At 40.3% G+C, this 18622-nt stretch overlaps 1 protein-coding gene across 1 annotated transcript in view; it reads left to right on the top strand.

The window, feature by feature from the left end:
* The window catches only part of LOC138207302 (metabotropic glycine receptor-like), a 73636-nt gene that overhangs the window by 19222 nt on the left and 35792 nt on the right, over nucleotides 1–18622 (top strand). Inside the window, exons 3-5 of the mRNA XM_069164439.1 lie at nucleotides 9859–9961; nucleotides 15630–15844; nucleotides 18527–18595. Of these exons, the coding sequence (XP_069020540.1) occupies nucleotides 9859–9961; nucleotides 15630–15844; nucleotides 18527–18595 (387 nt within the window). The remainder of the gene's footprint in view (nucleotides 1–9858; nucleotides 9962–15629; nucleotides 15845–18526; nucleotides 18596–18622) is intronic.

Raw genomic sequence — 18622 nt, forward strand, 5'->3', positions numbered from 1 at the left:
CTGCTGGCGGTATTAATGTGCGTAAACTTTTGGAGCATACTTTGGAGCATTTTTGGAACCAAACTTCACTGCCTGCCTCTTCTAACCATGTTAGTATCACCAAATAATCTTAAATCTGACAATATTTGTAATATTTTTAACAGGGTGCTAGCTGGCCCATGCTTAGAGTATATTCCGACAAGTTCATCATATTTCTTTGATCTTTAATAAGACTGATGACGCATAGCTTGAAGTGAGAAGGGATAACAGAAGGATAAGGATGCATATAGGATGGAGAAGAGGATGAGACGGCGAGGGAGGGATGAGGAGTGACAGCAAAGAGGGACGGTCGTCAGGGAGGATTAATCTTCCACAGAGAAACACCATTCACTCTCTAATCTGCTGCCTGCAGCTCAGCGGCTGCCACGGCAAAATGCAAGAGCCTGTCAAGTCGGCAGCAGCAGTTGGATCTTAATTGACTGAGGCCTCCCAGTCGAGTCCATGTGGGGAGCTGGGGACCACCCACCCAGATGTCTGTGCGGGAAAACTCAGGGTTCATCTCATAAGTCTTAAAATGCCAAGTGAGACTCACATTTCTCTCCTGACACATTTCCTGAGGCTGCACGGCCGATAGGCAGCAACATTTCGAATATTTTCCTCCCGTATAACTAACCTGAATATAAATCCCAGCCCTGAACTCCTGTAGTTATGACAAGCATCGCTCTGCTCAGCCCTCCTGGTGGCTCTGTCTCCAGTCACAGCACTATAACCACGACAAGCTACCAATCAATAACTGGCTATATATCTCAGTTCGTGCCTGTCCAATTGATGGAGAAATTCCAGACAGGCTTAAGTCCAAGGTCTCCTCTGCTCAGACATCCAGTGTTGGTAGTCTTGTGAAACAACAGCAGGCAGCTTTTCTACCCAGGGGACAGGGTGATTGTAATGCTTTTAGGGTTTAATGCTTTCAGTGTATTTATAGATCTCTGAGGGATGCTGAGTGCTCTCTCTCTCTTTCTCTTTCTCTCTCTCCCTCTCGCTCTCCATCTATCTGCCTCTCTTTATCTCTTGCCAACTCCCATCTTGGTGTCGTGTTCACAACTTTTTATCAAACTGCACGGTGAGAAAACTGAAACAGGTACCACCGGCTGCAGTCTAAACACGAGGGGGTCTTCGATGGGAAAGTTACAGATAATTCATTTTCAGGTTTCAGACCACTTCAGTGAGAAGGAATTGTGTTCACCTGCATGTGAAGTGTGTTTTACATTCAGTCAGGTGATACTGTTATGTGGTGTTCCTCTGTGTTGTACTACAACTCGTGGTTTTGTTTGTTGGACAAATTAGCTGGCGCTATCTGGATTATAAAGGCCTGTTGATTTTATGATTGATGTTTTGATGTTACAGTATTGGTGGAGTTTAACGACTCATTTCTGAAAGAACCCGTAAAGATCTTTAAAAAAGGTGTTGAATTTGTAGTATGGATTTGTTTTGTACATAATGGAATTTAAACTTATTAAGTATAATTGAGACATGAGTGTCTTGGAATAAAATGAGACATGACTTTTCAATCCAAATGACGGCAAGGACAGTTTGCTTTCCCAGGCCCCTATTTTTCAGCTCATACAAAGCGTGTACAGCCCTGCTTCCAAAACAGTTGGGATGCTGTGTAAAATGTAAATAAAAATAGAATGCAGTGATTTGCAAATCATGGAAACCTGTATTTAGTTGAAAATAGACCAAAGATACCATCAAATGTTGAAACAAAGACATTTTTATGGCAGCAGCAAATTTGCAACATGTTCTGGTGGTCCATCTGAAAATAATTCTATTATTGTTAAGATATTAAACCTCAAAGAGAGATATGTTTGGGGGCGTGTCTGTTTGACTGACATGCCTGGGGTGCAGTCAGGTTTCTGCTATAGGTGGGTGTCGTGTCCTCGTGTTCCCAATCTGATCGAGTGAGATCTACTGCATGCTCCTTCCCAGCTCGTCCAAATTGGCTACTTCTGGCTCAAAAATAGTTGAGGCCTCAGAACTCCAGTTCACGAACCAATGGGTGACATCATCGTTGGTTGCTGCTTGAGAAGAAAGACAGAAATAAGCATAGAAGAATTTGACACTATTGCACAGTTCATAGCAGGCTATAATTTCCTTTAAAATTGCATTTGAAAAATCAAATGCAACTGATGCCATTGACTAGAAAACATCCAAAGATCAGGTCTTGAGTAAAACATCCTCTGCACAAGGTGTCCTTCATGAAATATAAAGCTTCTTTTATTTTCTGTGATTGACAATGCAACCTTGAACTCTGCCAGCCAATTGTCGCAGAAAAAATGGAATGGAATTAATGCCCCCCGGTTGCATCCAAAGTGAGATGCAATTATAAAATTCTTTCCCACTTTGAGCCTTCAGTCTGATGAAGGTGATCCATCAAACTGCGACACGTCAAACGAGCGTTTCATAGCCCTTCTATAGTGGCTGAGGAAAAACGAGGCTGGCCTTGGCACCGTTAAATTCCCTGCCTTTAGATGCATGTGTGCGTGATGCTGGGTGAATATTTTGCTGTGAAAAAAGCAGCACTGGTGGTGGAAGGCATATGGAAGGAGTGTGTTTGTGAGCCAGACAGAGGCGATCCCTGACATTAATCTTGTTTTGATGGTTCCTGTCAATCTTCTGTGTGATGCGCGGTTTCTGTATTACCCTCACAGGATCTGTACTTGAACTAGTTTTGAAAGATGTATGGACACAGATGGGGAGGCTGTGTAAAATCAAACGTTGTGGTGTGTGAACATATTTTACACGCGTATTATACTTTACACTGACTTGCTGAACATTGTTTCCTCTTCTGGGAAAATCCTCCTCTTCTAAAAGGCCAAAGCTGTGCAGGTATGTATTCTACACTCTCATTTGCTGTGCTTTAAAATGCACCCGGGAACCAGAAAGTGCTTTTGCTGGGATAGCACAGACAGTTTTAATAAATGCAGCAATTTGGGTGCACAAAGCTCAATAAAGGTGTAAAATAAGTATCATATTTCATCCCTGCTTACCTTTCTGTCCCTGGGTATGTCTTATCTTAATGAACCCCCACTTCCTCTGGAGTAAACAGAAAAGAATCCATCCATCCTTCCGTCTGTCCGTCCGTCCAACCATCCATCCATCCATCCATCCATCCATTCTTCCCTCCATCCATCCATCCATCCATCCATCTATCCATACTTCCATCCTTCCATCCGACCAGCCATCTGTTCATCCATTCGTCCGTCCATCCATCCATCCATCCATCCATCCATCCATCCATCCATCCATCCATCCATCCATCCGACCTTCCATCCTTCCATCCGACCAGCCATCTGTTCATCTATTCGTCCGTCCGTCCGTCCATCCATCCATCCGTCCATCCGTCCGTCCATCCATCCCTCCATCCGTCCATCCGTCCGTCCATCCATCCCTCCATCCATCCGTCCGTCCGTCCGTCCATCCATTTGCCTATTCTGCTTCGTCTTTTCTGCTTGGTAGATGTTGAACGTTTGGAAAGTTCTCAGGGACTCCTCGGCTCCTTCAGTCAGACACGTAGAAACATCCTGGCCAAGACCCACATTCAATTTGTTATGGAGGACTGAAAAAAAAAAAAAAAAAAAAGCTTTATCAGTGCCCCTTCCTGAGTTTTGTAGGCTTTAATTCCACTGGTATGCTTATCTCCTGAGAGGGAAGACACACAAACAAACCCATGCAGATTTGCTCTAGCAGTAGATGCACTGCAGCTTGCTCTGACTCACTTTGCTGTTTAATACTTTCCATTCATGTTGTGTATGCAAATTGTGATTTACCAAAAAGAGAGGGAGTTTGCATGTAAATGTTTTAGAGAAAACAAATTAATTCTGTTGAAGGATTTAGTCTTTCAAAGCAGCAACACGTATTTAATGGGATTGTTTGAAGGTTCAAAGTTAGAAAACCCCAAAAAGCATTAAAGATGCCCCATCTGCCTAGAGGACCGGAGCATTTATCAACCTGGCTATGAGAAGCAAAACTCCTGTTGTACTGCGTGCCCAGCTTTTAAAGTGTTTGTCATCATTTTTGCTGCAGTTTTGAGTTTCTCTCTTAATTATTCATGATATCATTAGAAGAAATAAGTCACCATATGCATTCGCAACATGGGGATTCACTTTAATTCATACAGGAGAGACTTGATCTGAGTGAACGAATAACATATTTTATTGCCCTGTGGAATACCATAAAGTCCTTGCATATAACCTTACACATTATAGATAGGATCCCAACAATTAAATTTTTCCCACTTGAGTGACAGCTGGAAGGAAAAAACTCCTTTTCAACAGGAAGAAAACCTCTGGCAGAACGAGGCTCAGAAGTGGGCAGCTATTTGACTCATGCATGGAGGAGGACTTCTAAGAGGCTTAAGAATTTCTTAAGCACAGAAAAAAAAAATTGCATAAGTAGCTACAATATGGTCAAAGATATATTCTTCAAACGCTGAATGACAGTGAGTTCATGAAACGCCACTTAGTATACTGTGCAGTTTGTGGTCAATCTAATTAAAGACTCACACATCTTCCACTCAACACAATAATGCAATAACGCAAGAAATGAATGCGATCACAACACTAACATATTTGTAAAATACTGTAAAAATGCCACAGTGGAGTGATGACGCCGGTCTGTCGCAACCTTCATCAGCAGAGATGACACAAACAAAAACATCACTTTCACAACCTCATATTTCATTTCCACTGGATGTCACCATCCACTTTGTACCATCAGAGAGTGCTTTTTCTTATCAACCAATCACAACCAAATCATTTAATTTGTTGAGGTTTTTATCCCATTTTATCAATATTCTTTCTGCCTCATTTTAGTTGTCTCAGCCCTGTAATGTTTTAATCCTGGAAATACCATGTTAAACACTTTGTGACTAAGTTTTGATGTGTTCTATAAATAATGATGATAATAGTAATAATTATTATTATTATAAAATGTTGCCATGCTATTACGCTAAACTAGAATGGTGAAAACTACCCTCTAAGGGACAGTTAACTTTGACATTGTAAACTTTATTTGCATGACGTTAGCATTTAGCTCAACTGTGGCTAACTACAGCCTCACAAAGATGCTGGAGTGGCCACACACTGGGCTGCTGATGACATCAATCTGTGTAAAAACCACATGTGAGTGCTAAAGGAGGGGATGAAAGTAAGGAGGCAGAAAAGTTTAAAAAGGATACAAAAGGTCTGAAATAAACAAAATGCCACTGATATTTTGTACAAATTGCACAAACATTCTGCTTTAATATCATCCCGTTTTTTGGCTGTTCTTTTTTTTTTAACCACTAAACCCAAAAATAGCTTTAAATTTCCTCATCTGACACAGTTCACATTTTGAAGCAGTTCCTGCAAACTTCTATCAGTCTCTCACTCCCTACCTCATAAAAAAAAATGCAAAAAAAACAAAAAAGGTGAAGTCTCTGAGGTGTGAAGCTCACATACTTTCTTCTAAAAAGTGAAACCGTGGAAGCAATCCAAATCCCAGGCCTGCTTGTTTTCACTAGTGTAACGCTGAGGCAATGATTTACTGTATCTGTTTATTCTGTCAACCGTTTGCTCTTCAGTTCAGACGTTTCTACCCTCTGCAGCCCATTCCCCCTGCTTGCTGCTTCCCTGTTTGGAGATTTGGGGCCGTTTGTCAGCTTTGAAAAACAACTGATCTGTGGAGAAGTTCAGCAGGAAGCTTTGGCATGCTGAGCTCCACTTTAAAAAAAAAAAAAAAAAAAAAACATAAAAATAAATATTTCCCTGAATATCATGTTGTCAAAGGAAAGTGCCTCTGAAATATCACTTTTTGTATGTTTCATATGATTTATGTGCCCTTTAAGCAGAAGTAAACATCACACCAAAGCCTGGCTCTGCAGGAAATCAACTGCCTATTGCTTTTATACATGACACCATGCTGCAGTTAAAAGTGGAAACTGAAATCTGATGAGGCAGGGACTTTTTGTGGTTAACAGTTTGCAAAAAAAAAAAAAAAATGATGCAAAGCATTGAGTTTTTCTATCTTTACATCTAAAATCAATGTGTAAATCCCAAAAAGCTAATTTCAATATGACTAAGCAAGCATACAAAGGTCGATCAAAAGGTTCACAGACTGCTCCTGTTGTGGACGAGCAGAGCACAGCACAGTAATATGCATGGAGCAGGGAGAAGCAAGCTGTAGAGGCATTTTAAGGGTCTCTGGTGCCAATTTCCAGACAAAAAAAAGCATAGCAAAAATCGCAAATGTGCAGGTACCAGTGGTCATAAAAATGTGTGTAACCCAGCTGCTGATGTTAATCAAGTGACCTAACTTGGAATAATTACTCAATAAAGTTGTTGGTTCTCCCTCCTGCATATGTGCTGCGCTCTGTTCATGCACAACAGGAACAGTCTCTAAATGTTTTGATCGCACTTCATATTTGCTTTTTTGCATAGATTTGGACATCAGTATCCCTTAGGTCTCTGTGCTACTTGATCTTAGCTTAGCATAAAGACCAAACAGAATTAAAACAGCAAATTGAGTTTTCCCTAAAATTCAGGTATATGCCTTCCACCACCTCTTAAGATGATGATAACTTCTGTCACGTTTACATTTCTTTGTGTACAGAATTAATAAATGACCTAATATATTACTTGCTTCGCTATAGATTCACTGTTAGATGTATTTTATAGCCTTAGAGACAGCTTGACAAGCAGTTTCCCCTGCTTCCGGTCTTCATGCTAAGCTTTCACAAACAAAGCAACTATGCTTAGTTCCCAAAATGTAACAGCATTTATGTTTTGAATGAAATCTGAAAAATTTCAAAGACTGTTTCAGTTACTGTTACTGATGGTGTAAAATACAGTCCCACTCTTCTCCACAGCACCTGTCCCACAGGAGACACACTTTTCATTTTTTTTTTTTTTTTTTTTTTTTTTTTTTACTAAATATGCAATGTAATACACTATTTATGGACGTTCATGTGAAATTTATTGTGGCTTTATTTAGTGCAAGTATGTGCCTTCACATGAGTGTATCGGTACTGGTGCCTGTGTGTGTGTGTGTGTGTGTGTGTGTGTGTGTGTGTGTGTGTGTGTGTGTGTGTGTGTGTTTTATCTCCAGATGGTCTGTAAGCCCATGCAGCTCCCACAGTTATCAATTGAAGCTGAAATTATGCAGGCGCACTTAAATTCGGCAAACAACCCTTAATTCTTAATTTAGATATTAATTAGTTTTCCTGTTACTTGGCAAAGCCCTGTGATTTCCCCCGACACCAGGCATGTTTATAACTGGGGTGTCAGCTGCTTCACACGCAGCAGAGGAGCATGTAGACAATGTAGGAGACTCCATAACACGACAGAAACAAGTTCATTAACTAAGACCAACCACTGCAGTGGGCCTGAGAAGCAGTGTAATCGTCAGGAGGCTGTCAAGACACATACAGTAGGCATAGTGCTTTACTTAGACTGTGATGTCTGTGTTAACGGCTGGGGTTCTCTATAATATTCAGATTTTTTGATTTTTCATTTCGGTGATAGATGAAGAAGCTGTAAAACACTGTACTCTGTGTGCAGTCTTCTGCATCATAAATTTTATATCTGTTGCTACACTACTAACCTTGGTGCCATGAATCATCCAGATCTTCTCTTATGTTCCTACAAATGCCTATATTTAGCAGCTCCAGCTCTACACAGCCACCCGATTCACTTGTTATCAGCCCATTAAATGGCCGTCATCAGTTGTCATCTGCACCATAGATACTGTATGATTCGTAGGGCCCTCCTCCACTTTCTAGTCGACTCAGTAGACCGTTATTAAAGACATATATGACTTTTGGACAGTACCAGCAGCACCTTAATCGTCATGGATGCATGGTTGGATAGGTTTATTAAAACTAGTTATGTTTGGAAGTTACATTACGCAAGTTAATTACGTTGTATTAACTTACGAACGCACTCTAAAATAACTCAACGCTGACTTTTGTTTTTAAGCAGGACCAAACCCGACCTCCTCCCGACTTGAACTTTCTCACTTTTTTATTATCTTTTGCCCAAGCGGCAACCAACAGTGACGTTACTCATTGGTTTGTGAACCATTCTGAAGCCTCGAGTTAAGCATTTTGTCCGTCGCCATCTTGCTTTTCTGGAGCCTGAAATGACCAAATTTAGACGAGCTGGGGAGGAATGAGCGGTGGATTTAACTTGAACTGATTGAGAACCTGAGGACAATACGCCCTACAGCGGTAACCTGACTGCACCACACGCCTGTTAATCAGACACGACATCAAACATACTGCTTTTTGACGCCTTATATCTAATGATTGATGGGCTTATTTTCCGATGGACCACTAAAAATTACACCATAATGACTTGTACATTTTTTTTTTATTGAACTGAATGTGAATTGAATGGGAGTCTTTGCAGCCAGCCCCTAGTGGCCCTCAGTGGTATTGCACTTTATGGCACTTCCGCATTGGCCTCACTTCTCAGACCTGGAAGCTACGTCCACTTTTATATTCAGTTTATGGTGTCATCTCACTTCCTCGTTTGCTTCAGTGTTAATTACTACAGCTACTAAAGGTCACAATAAATGTAAACATCTGGTCTATGGTAGGTGCAGTTTGCCCTGTCTGAACATTGGATCAGTGAGAGTAATAACAGCATCCTCAACCGACTAACAGCTTTAGTAGCCCCCAACTAGCCAATATATTTGGGACAGATGTGTGATGATAATCACCTATTCAACAGAGACATGTTGAAGCCTGAATTGCTAAAAATATTAGTGTATGTGTGAAGATGGCAATCAACATAACCAACAGTTATGTCCTGGCCTTCATGTTTACTTGACATCTATTCTGGTTTATTTTCATTTCTGAAATATACAGTACACTCCACTTTATTACTGCACTTCGTGAGCAATTACAGAGCGGGTTTTCTTCAAATAGTTGTCAGATGGTCAACTGCAGATAATGTTCTCAATTTTGATTATAAACAACCAGATCTTAACATTTAAAAAATGGCACCTTGTGAATTTTGCATTTGCTATTAAAAATGTACCTAAAAGAGTAAAGGATTATCAAAACTGTTGCTGATTAATGTCTGTGTATTTCATAAACTGACTAATAATTTCATGTGTGTGATGTATTATGATATCAACTGGACTGTTTTATTTTAGCTGACTTAAAGCAGTCCTTGTAGATTTAGATTTTTTTTTTTTTTTTTTTATACACTTTATTAATCCCCGAGGGGAAATTTCTTCACTACAGCAGGGGGGCTCTCAGGGGGGGAGATGCTGCAGCAGGCTGCCACTAGCGCGGCGCCAGGTAACCTGACCTGAGGTGCATGTTTTTGGATGATGGGAGGAAGCCGGAGAACCCGGAGAGAACCCACGCAAGCACAGGGAGAACATGCAAACTCCGCACAGAAAGGCCCAGGACCGGATTTGAACCCGGAACCTTTTGGCTGTGAGGCGACAATGCTAACTACTGCACCACCGTGCCGCCCTTTACCAGTGTAGAAGGTTTATATAGGTTTATATTTCTGACAGGTTTTACGGTCGCGGTGTGTGAATTTCATGCTGATTCTGACAACCAAAAGACCAGAAAGAATTCATCATTTCACACCCACTTGCTGTTGGATTCAAGAAGTACAAACAGAACTGAGTTGGCTGAGTGACCATGTTGTTCGATCATCCTCCTCCATTCTGTTGTTTTGCGCACGCATAATTTCCTCCTCAGCTTCTCACTTGTGCCTCCGTGCAGCTATCTTTGTTGATTACAAACAAAATAGGGGAACTGTTATGTTTTTTATTTTAATTATTAATCTCCACCTGTCTATCTGTGTCTTTTTCTTCTTCTAGTGCACCCCCATCGTTGGCCATGGATTTGTGTTGGACAAGTACAAGTGCCAGTGCAGGAGAGGATTTTACCATCCCAGCCGAGTGGCGTTGAATGGCTTTAAAAGTAGGCTACAAATCCCTCTGTAGTATAAAAATGCATATTGCAGTGAGCTGTCAGATCAAAACTTTGAATCTTTCAAAAGCAGGCTTTTGGGATTTCTGAAAAAAAGGAGGAAAAAACAACCACTCCTTTTTCATCTGACAGCCACACATTTGGTTTGAAATTCATGCTCCAGCTTTGAATGGGTATCCTGGGGCCCGTGGGGTTATGAAACCTCAAGATCCAGTCAAAGGAGTTTGACTGTTCTTTTTGTGGAAATGTCTACTATGTTTCTATTCTGGGCTACAGTGGGAGCCACAGGTGGCTTTGAATCACAGACCTGTTGTAGCATATGGCACCCGTGTAGACAGAAAACACATCTTGGTGGGAAAAAAAAAAAATCAGAGAAAAGGTTTTCTCACACTGTATTTGATCATTTGTAAATCACGCCCCATACATAGTTACTGTTGCTATGCCTGTCAGTTTTTCCCTTCTCAAATGGTACAAATTGGCACATTTACTTTATAAATTTCTGCTTTTGTTTACTTCACACAGAAGTACATCATGGGCACAAACACTTCATTATATGATGCAGAAAGATTATGGCTAAGGCTAGTGTACCAATATCACTCGTTACTGATCCACATAGAACACATGGACATACTGTATAGGAGCAGTGGTGTTTGTATATTGAAGGCTAAAGCTATTTAGCCTGTGTACTATAGTAGCCTGGTTCCACTTGATTGTTGCTCATAGCTTCAGTCTTTGCTGTAATTACAGTCTGGAAACCCTGTTCGCATTGACGTCGTTTCAACAATGTCGGCAGTGGCAGAGTTTCAGTGCACGACGTGTTATATACTGGTCTGTCCTGATTGGTTAAAAGCTGCTCCAATACTTTCAAATCTAACCCAACGTCTACACCTATCACGATGCAGCAACTGGAAATGATCCTCAATTGGGGCGTGGCCAGAGCCATATATTCACACAGCGAATTTGGGGCCTGGTACCAGGCTCGTATTATAATGGCGTTATAAATATATTCATACCTTTTTAAAGGTTTGGATGCTCCCTGTTGAAAATATTTTGACACGCAATAAATGGTTAGACTTATCGTCAACTTCATCCTTTATTTACACTCGAGAGAATCATCGAGGAAGTCACTCATTTGCAGTGATACAAGTCAAACTAAATAGAGGGGGAAAATTGAAATACGATGAACTAACAGAGAAAAGACAGTGACAGTTGTCTAATCAAAGTCGTTAAGATGATTAAATAGATTAAATAATGAGAATGAATTCTGTAAAAATTTTACCCTAAAAACATCCCAAAAAGATGAAGATAGTTTTAAATTTAAAATAAGGTAGAGTAACAAAAAAAACCTAAAAGTATAGCTCTTTTTTGAGTATATCACTTCGATATGTGGAGAAATACAAAGGTTTACAGGGCTGCTGTGCCTTTCCTAAACTACATTTGGACAGTTGATGCCCAGGCAGTAGAGGAGCTAAACTCTCAGTACAGAGGGAGCGGAGCCTACTGAAGGGGCTCTACTGATAAAGTCATTAAAATTTTGTTTAATTCACATCTATAAAATACCCTTTAAGCACATAATTGGCAGTTTTTGAGTCAAGCAAGCCTCTGTATAACAAAAACAGGTAGCCATTCACATTCAAATCCTTCAGCACCAAGGACAGCGTGAGACACTTGGTGCATTAATTGAAGATTGGTTCAGCACCATTACTGACTGACAGCGACAGGCAGCGGCACTGTCTCACTATGTCTTTCTTACAGGAAAATGACAAACATTAAGTAGACACAATGGTCCACAACACTGTACAAAGCCTATTTAAATATAAGGTAGACAGTCTACAAAACCACGGCCGTGAAACAGACCGGTACCGAGATGTAAACATAGATTTAAACAACAGATTTCTAACATTCTGACACTTCTTTGGAGGCCTATTCAAATTTAAGTTAATTCAAATAAATTATGGATGTTTCACTCGTGAATAATTTCCCTGCTCAACCTGCTGTAGTTTCGTTCAGTGCATAAACACTCCACAGAACAAATTAATCCCAGCAAGTTAACAAACTCTTTAGAACGTCATCCTCCTCTCCTTCATTGGTGACAAACTTGCCAACCAATTTGTCTTTGTCAATGTTTATGTCCCCATCAGCACATGGCAAAGTGAGGTTAGATACTATCTGGACTCCTTCATGCACGAACGCACGGGAGGGAGGAGTTTAAGCATCAGGTATCAATCAGGTATCTCAATCTGCTTACGACGTAGGCCTTTTTCACATTCGTAAATGTCTGGACACAGTGTAGTAAATCTGTAATTTACGACCTGAACTTTCAGGACCGATCAGATTATTTAATTGTTTCAGCAGAACGCTGATTTGCAGCTCTTTACCGCAGTAGATAAATGAACTATCAGGGGGGCGGGTCTCCTCCACAGCTGTGGGTCTGACGTGTTCAAGGTATCAGTTGAGTGAGGAGTCTGTTGTTATTGTTCATCCCACAGATCTGAACATGTCTCTCATTTTTCCATTATTCCTTGTCTTTCAGGCAGGTGTGACAGACAAGTAAAGTCTAAAGGTGTAAGCACAGCTTGGCTTCGGATCTTTCTCTGACTAATGTTCTGCTTTTCACCTTTGTGGTTTTCAAGTATATCCTTAACTTGAGCCCCCTGATCGTGCTCTGGATTTGAATGTCTGTATTCTGACAGCTTGACTGAAAGCGCTGCAGTGTCCTCGGGCAGAAAGCTTCGGCCCTGATGAGCAAGATAATCAAGGAACTGTGGTGGTTCTCATCCCTGACTCCAACAATGCAGCGCCCCAGAGGGGGGTTGATATGCTAAGCTGGAGCTTTATGATAATGCAGCGTGATGAGGCTCAAATGGCTCAGTCTGTGAAGAGTCTCCTCTTCCAAACCCCATGCAGACCACCTCATTAATAATCACTGTGGCTCAGAGTGGGTTGCAGTAGCTTGCGACCCCAATTTCCTCTCCTGGAACCTGTGTTTTATTCCCAATCCATCCCTGAAAAACAGACCTGACTGGAGACAGGTTTGGTATTGTTCCCTAGCAGCAGGCCAAAAGGACATATATCTATTGGGAGAAATTGCAGAGACAGAAAATGCACGTTGAGAAAAGAATATTTATAATGTATTTTGAAAGACATTTTTGCATCAATCCCTTGAGTCTATCTAGAAGTTTAGAATTTTGCTCACTCCTCAATCCAAACGTGGACTGTGGGAAGGAAATGTGTGCTCTAATGCATTTTTAAGCAGGGTAGGTAGACTTGAGGTTTCTGTGTTGCTGAAGTTGTGCAAAAATAAAAGGAACAAAACCACAGCAGCTTTAAAAACCAGTGATCATTAGTTACTGAAAAACACTTCTCTGCAGTTATAAAGTTAAGGAAGATCACTCCCGTGAGTTTAACGGGTTGAAAGTGTAGCCGCCCATGACAGCCGACTCCAAACAAAGAGGTGTGGTATCACTGTGAACATCTGGCCCCGCACCAGACATGTGAAACTGAGTTGAGAAATGACAACCTCACTGAGGTTTTTTCTCTTTCTATTCATGGGAACCATGATTTGATGCTTAAAGGTCTTTTGGGAGGATTCTTCTCATTTATTTCATATTCAAGCCAACTTCATTTTCATCTGGAGCTCCTCTCATTGTTTGCACAATATACTTTTTAAAGGTATTATGCAATACGGTTCGACCTGTCGCCATTATTACATAATCAACTTATTTGAGCTGATCACAATTATTTCGCATAATTAATTCACAATCAAAACGAACAGGGATGTCGTATTTCCACCAATATTTCCATGTCATTTTAGTTTGACTCGTGCTCTTTTGATTATGTAATTTTGTTGCTCCTCCCCTGCCTCTGCTGGGGTTTAATGGTCAGTGGAGCATCGGCGCAACCAACTGTTTATCTCCAGGCGCTTTACCTCTAATTTTTGAACAACTGCATTTCAATAAGATGTACAAGAAGAGCCAAATAACTTGGGGGAAGTGATTTGACGGCTCTGCCGCAAAAAAATGATGACAGAAATGAATAGAGAACCACAATCACATTTTTTATGACAATTATTTTTATGACAATTTATCAAAAACTAAAATGTCATGATCTCCCTAAATATGGTTCAGTGATTTTCTTACTTCTTGCTTTTCAATACTTTTCACCATACATTGTATATTGAGGTGGATGTTGCTTCTGGGTCTGTAAAATGAGGCAGATGCGGAAGTGCCAAAAAGTGCAATACCACTAGGGGTTGGCTCCAAAAAGCCTCCAGGTCCCGATACTCCCATTTAACTTCTCTCATAAAATTCAAAGTCATTAAATTTTTTTCCTCAAGTTCTTATGGTATTGTTAGAAGAAGTCACTCCTTATTAGTTTTCTGGCAGTTCATCTGCAAATAATCTTATCATTATTTAAAAAATCTGCCCTAAAAAAATGGCCTCATAACAGTAGTTCACAAACCAGTGGGTCACAACACTGTTGGTTGCCGCTTGCTTTTTACACTATTGTTGTCCACCCACACTGTTATTGTTATTTTTTAAATTTAGGTACATTTTTAATATATTTTATATTTATTTTTGTTTGCAGGCAACCAGATATACATATGAGGAGTATAAATGGCAGAAAGTATTTTATTGGTGAAAAAAAAGCAGCTTCAGTGTAATCCAAGTTTGCATGATACCCATTATATATCTAAATACTGACATAAATACAGATAATTAGATCCTGGCCATGAATTCAATTCACATTGTGAATGCATAAAAAATTCACAGCAAATTTTTTATTTTATTTTCCCCCTCCTTTCCTTCTTTTTTAAACCCTCAAACACAGTGAGACTCGCTGGAAAAAGAAAACCTCTTCATGTGACACTGGTTGATAAATTCATCGTCTGTAAAGTGACCAGTCAAATCCTGCTTGACTTGTTTAACCTTTGTCCCAGTACTTCGAGCACACTCTCTGGCAGTCATGCTCCTCTGCAGGCGCCGTGCAACTTCAGCACAGTGCGTTGCATACTGTATGAGCTCTGGGACTTATGGAGGAATTACATGCTTATCAAACATCGTTTTCCAGAGGAGCTGCATACTGTGTGTGTGGTAACAATGAAGGATTTAAACTACAGATTGATTCCAAATCCCACCACAGCAGACATCGTACAATTAAACATTCTATTTTTAGCTTCTTTGGTTGTGTCTTTAATTGATTAAATTGAGGTTCCAAAAACCAGAAATGCCAAATGTGAGGGTGGAAAAGGTTATCCAGGGAGAGCAGTGATAAAAGTGTTTAATGTGCTGCTATAACAACAATCATGCACCCCAGATTGATGAGGAGAGCCTTGTCACAATATTTAATCTTCCTCTCCTTCATTATTCCCTCAGCTGCTTAATTAACGGCTGTATTCTTGTAATTATCACCCCAAGGCTTTTTGATTTATGGGATTGATGATTTCTACTCCTTCAAATTGATTAACTGAGCATTTAATAAGGAGTTAGCGTGTGACAGCTACATGCTTATTAATTACAGAGATAATCATTGAAAACACAATCACACCTGTGTTCTCAGATGTGGATATGAACATTTCAAAAGGCTTCCCATCATTGTGTTACATTAATATTTCGATATTTGATAATGAGACATAACTAAAGTGTCTCCGCATCTTCAGGTAAGGAGCAGCAGGGCTCTAACAGAGACGAGGCCTCCGAAACGTCCAGCAAGTGCCTGCCGTGCCGTGATGGCTGCCCCTACTGCCGGGACGACACACCCTGCCTGGTGCAGGAGGACGGCATCCTGCGGCTGGCCGTGGCCTCCTTCCAGGGTCTGTGCATGGTGCTGGACCTGGCGGGCATGGTGGTGGTCTACCACTTCAGGAGGAACAAGGTGAGGAGGGCAGGGGTCACTGTGGAAGAGCGATGGATGCAAAGTACATCAAATTACAAATCATATTACAAATATTAAGGAGAACTACTGAGGTATATAATGTCTTTTGTGGCTCTTGAGGGAGTTATGACATGACTAGTGATGTCATCAGAGTCTCTTCTTGTTCAACAGAAAGTTAGAGATACAAACCAGATCGGGAATCTACTAGATAAAGCAATTCTAAATGGTCAAAGGTCACCACATTTCTGTCCTGCATATCTTCACACACTGTCTCCCATTAATTGTTTAAGCAAACTGAAGACTAATGCGACCCAAACAAAGATCTGTTACTGGATTGCTTTATTGATCCAAAGTTTTTGGAACTTTACCCATACTAATGATCATCTAAAACTTTTTTTCCATGTATTATGGCCTTTAGAAAACATTTCTGTGCATCCTCGATCTTTGCAGTAGTATAATATTAAATCCCATAAAGTTACATTTTATTTTACAGTGATTGGAAATGTTTGTGTTTCACTGCAAAATATTTGTACTTATAGAACATGGATAAAAGGTCAGGGGTTAAACTTGAGATCAATCAAGATTAAGTCAAGGGACTTTCTAAACCGCTGTGCTGTGGTTCATCAACCCTCAGCAGGGCTGAGTGCTAAAAGCCATGACGGACAATCCAGAAGGCCTTATTACAGATGACCTGCAGACACTGGTTTATTTAGTTAAAGGAATTACATTCAAATAATTGCTCAGGATTAAGCAGCAGTTTTAGTTTTTGTCCTCAACCTAAAGGACGAAAGAGCTTTGTCAGTTAAATACCACCATTTTGTCAAAGCAGATGAGGTCAAAGAGATACACACAAGGTGCCCTTTGGCGTCTGCACCATCACCACCCAAAGGAGGCGACATGACGGATTAAAGAGAGCGACAGAGTCCACATAGAGAGGAGGTCAAACGCAGCTGTCACATAGGAGACTGGTGTTCAAGTCTGTGAGCGAGCAAAAGTCAAAGTGGATTTTTTTTTTGAGAGTAACATTAGATGAGTTTGTGAAAGAGTGGTTCCCCCTCAGAACATATGTTCAATGTATGTGCCAATAAAAACCTGTATTGGAGTAGATTGATCTTAATTTGTTCATGAAGCCTTTTGTGTAATAGTAAATTTCTCCCCTTTGTGTTTTTTTGTTTTCTATACATGTATTTACAATGGGACAGCAGTGTAATTGAATTTGTTTTAATTTGTTATGTGTATGCTTTCTCAATATTCTGCTATTTCAAATTTGATCAAAAATAGAGGAAAGAAAAAGTACACATAATGAAGTTACTTACATAACATAATGCATTAAACTTAACTAATGTGTGCGGAGTAACTTAAATGATGTACGTAACGTTACTTATGTTAAATTCGTTATTTTGACCCGAACTACGATCCGTTCTTAACCCTAGCAAACTAGTTTTGGTTGGTTAAGAATAACAAAATTGGGACCATGTCACGTTTAACCCAAACCAGGATCTTTTCTTGACCCTAATCATGTGGTGTTTGCCGCCCAAACCAAAGACTCTCTTCTGCAGCAGGTTGTGTCATAACGGGAGTATTTGACGCCCTACGATGAGAACTGGTTGCTTTTACACTGTAACTCAATTTTAATTTATACCTCAGAAGAGTAACACGTCTTAAATTAATATGTGCTCTCCTTCAAACCATTTAATTCTGCATTTACGACATACTACTGCATTTAACAGCAGTGCAAATTGATTTTCCAAAGGACACCTTCATTAATCCAAGCCAAAGTAAAGACAACCCTGTTCGGTTTATAACGCTTCATTGTATTTATAATACACTGTGACATAATTACCATCCACCATACCTTTACCTGCGCCCTCCCCTCCAGTACTCTCAGGTTTACAACAAAGTAGCTTCACATTACACACTCTGCCAATAGAATAAAGTGAAATAGATATGAGCTCCTCACACTGTAGGATAATTATAACTAGTCTGCAGGCAATGTTGAGTGAAATCTTTCCTGGTGAGCTTTTTATAGACATTTGTGTTGTTGCCTCAGAATCTCCCTCATTTCTTCAATTCACAAGAAATATCCCCGGGGCTCTCTGGATTTACATATATAAAACAAATGCAAAAAAAAAAATCTTCCATGTGGTAATGTGGGTGATTAAATGCAACCCAGAAAAGTTCACTTGTCACTCATTGTTTCAGGGAAAGGCAAACCATTAAAACATATACGTTTATCAAGCTCCTCTTTGTGTTTGCTTTGAAAGAGCTGATGATTTAACATTTGCATTTTCAAGTAGTGGCGTGTAGGATGGAGTTACAACTCATCATAACACTCGGTTTGAACAAACAGTGAAGTGAGATTTACAGGAGGAGAATTAGAAGAGTAAACTACGGCGGCCCTGAAGGACAAAGCACGTACAAGAGAGGAATTACAAACACTCAGGACAAACACCAAAAACACTCACAAACAGCAGCAACGTTACAAAAACTTCAGCGTGCCCGTCAGGCTTATTCTCTCATCATTAATCTGTGCTGCCGCTACATCAAGTCGCTATCTGAAATCCGTCTGATAACATCACACGGATAATTTTTCAGTCTTCTTCAGCATGCCAATCCATAAATAACCCCCCCTCTCCCTTTCACTGATTGATGAGTTTTCTGTATCTCTTTCCCCATTAACAGAGTATCCGTACATCTGGTCTCATTCTGCTGGAAGCCATCTTGTTCGGGGCGTTGCTGCTCGACTTTCCAGTAAGTCTCTGTTTTGATCCTACACGG

Source organism: Embiotoca jacksoni, unplaced genomic scaffold (genome assembly GCF_022577435.1).
Source record: "Embiotoca jacksoni isolate LCO1_2020_lvr unplaced genomic scaffold, fEmbJac1.0.p SCAF_31, whole genome shotgun sequence".
NCBI classification, from domain to species: domain Eukaryota; kingdom Metazoa; phylum Chordata; class Actinopteri; family Embiotocidae; genus Embiotoca; species Embiotoca jacksoni.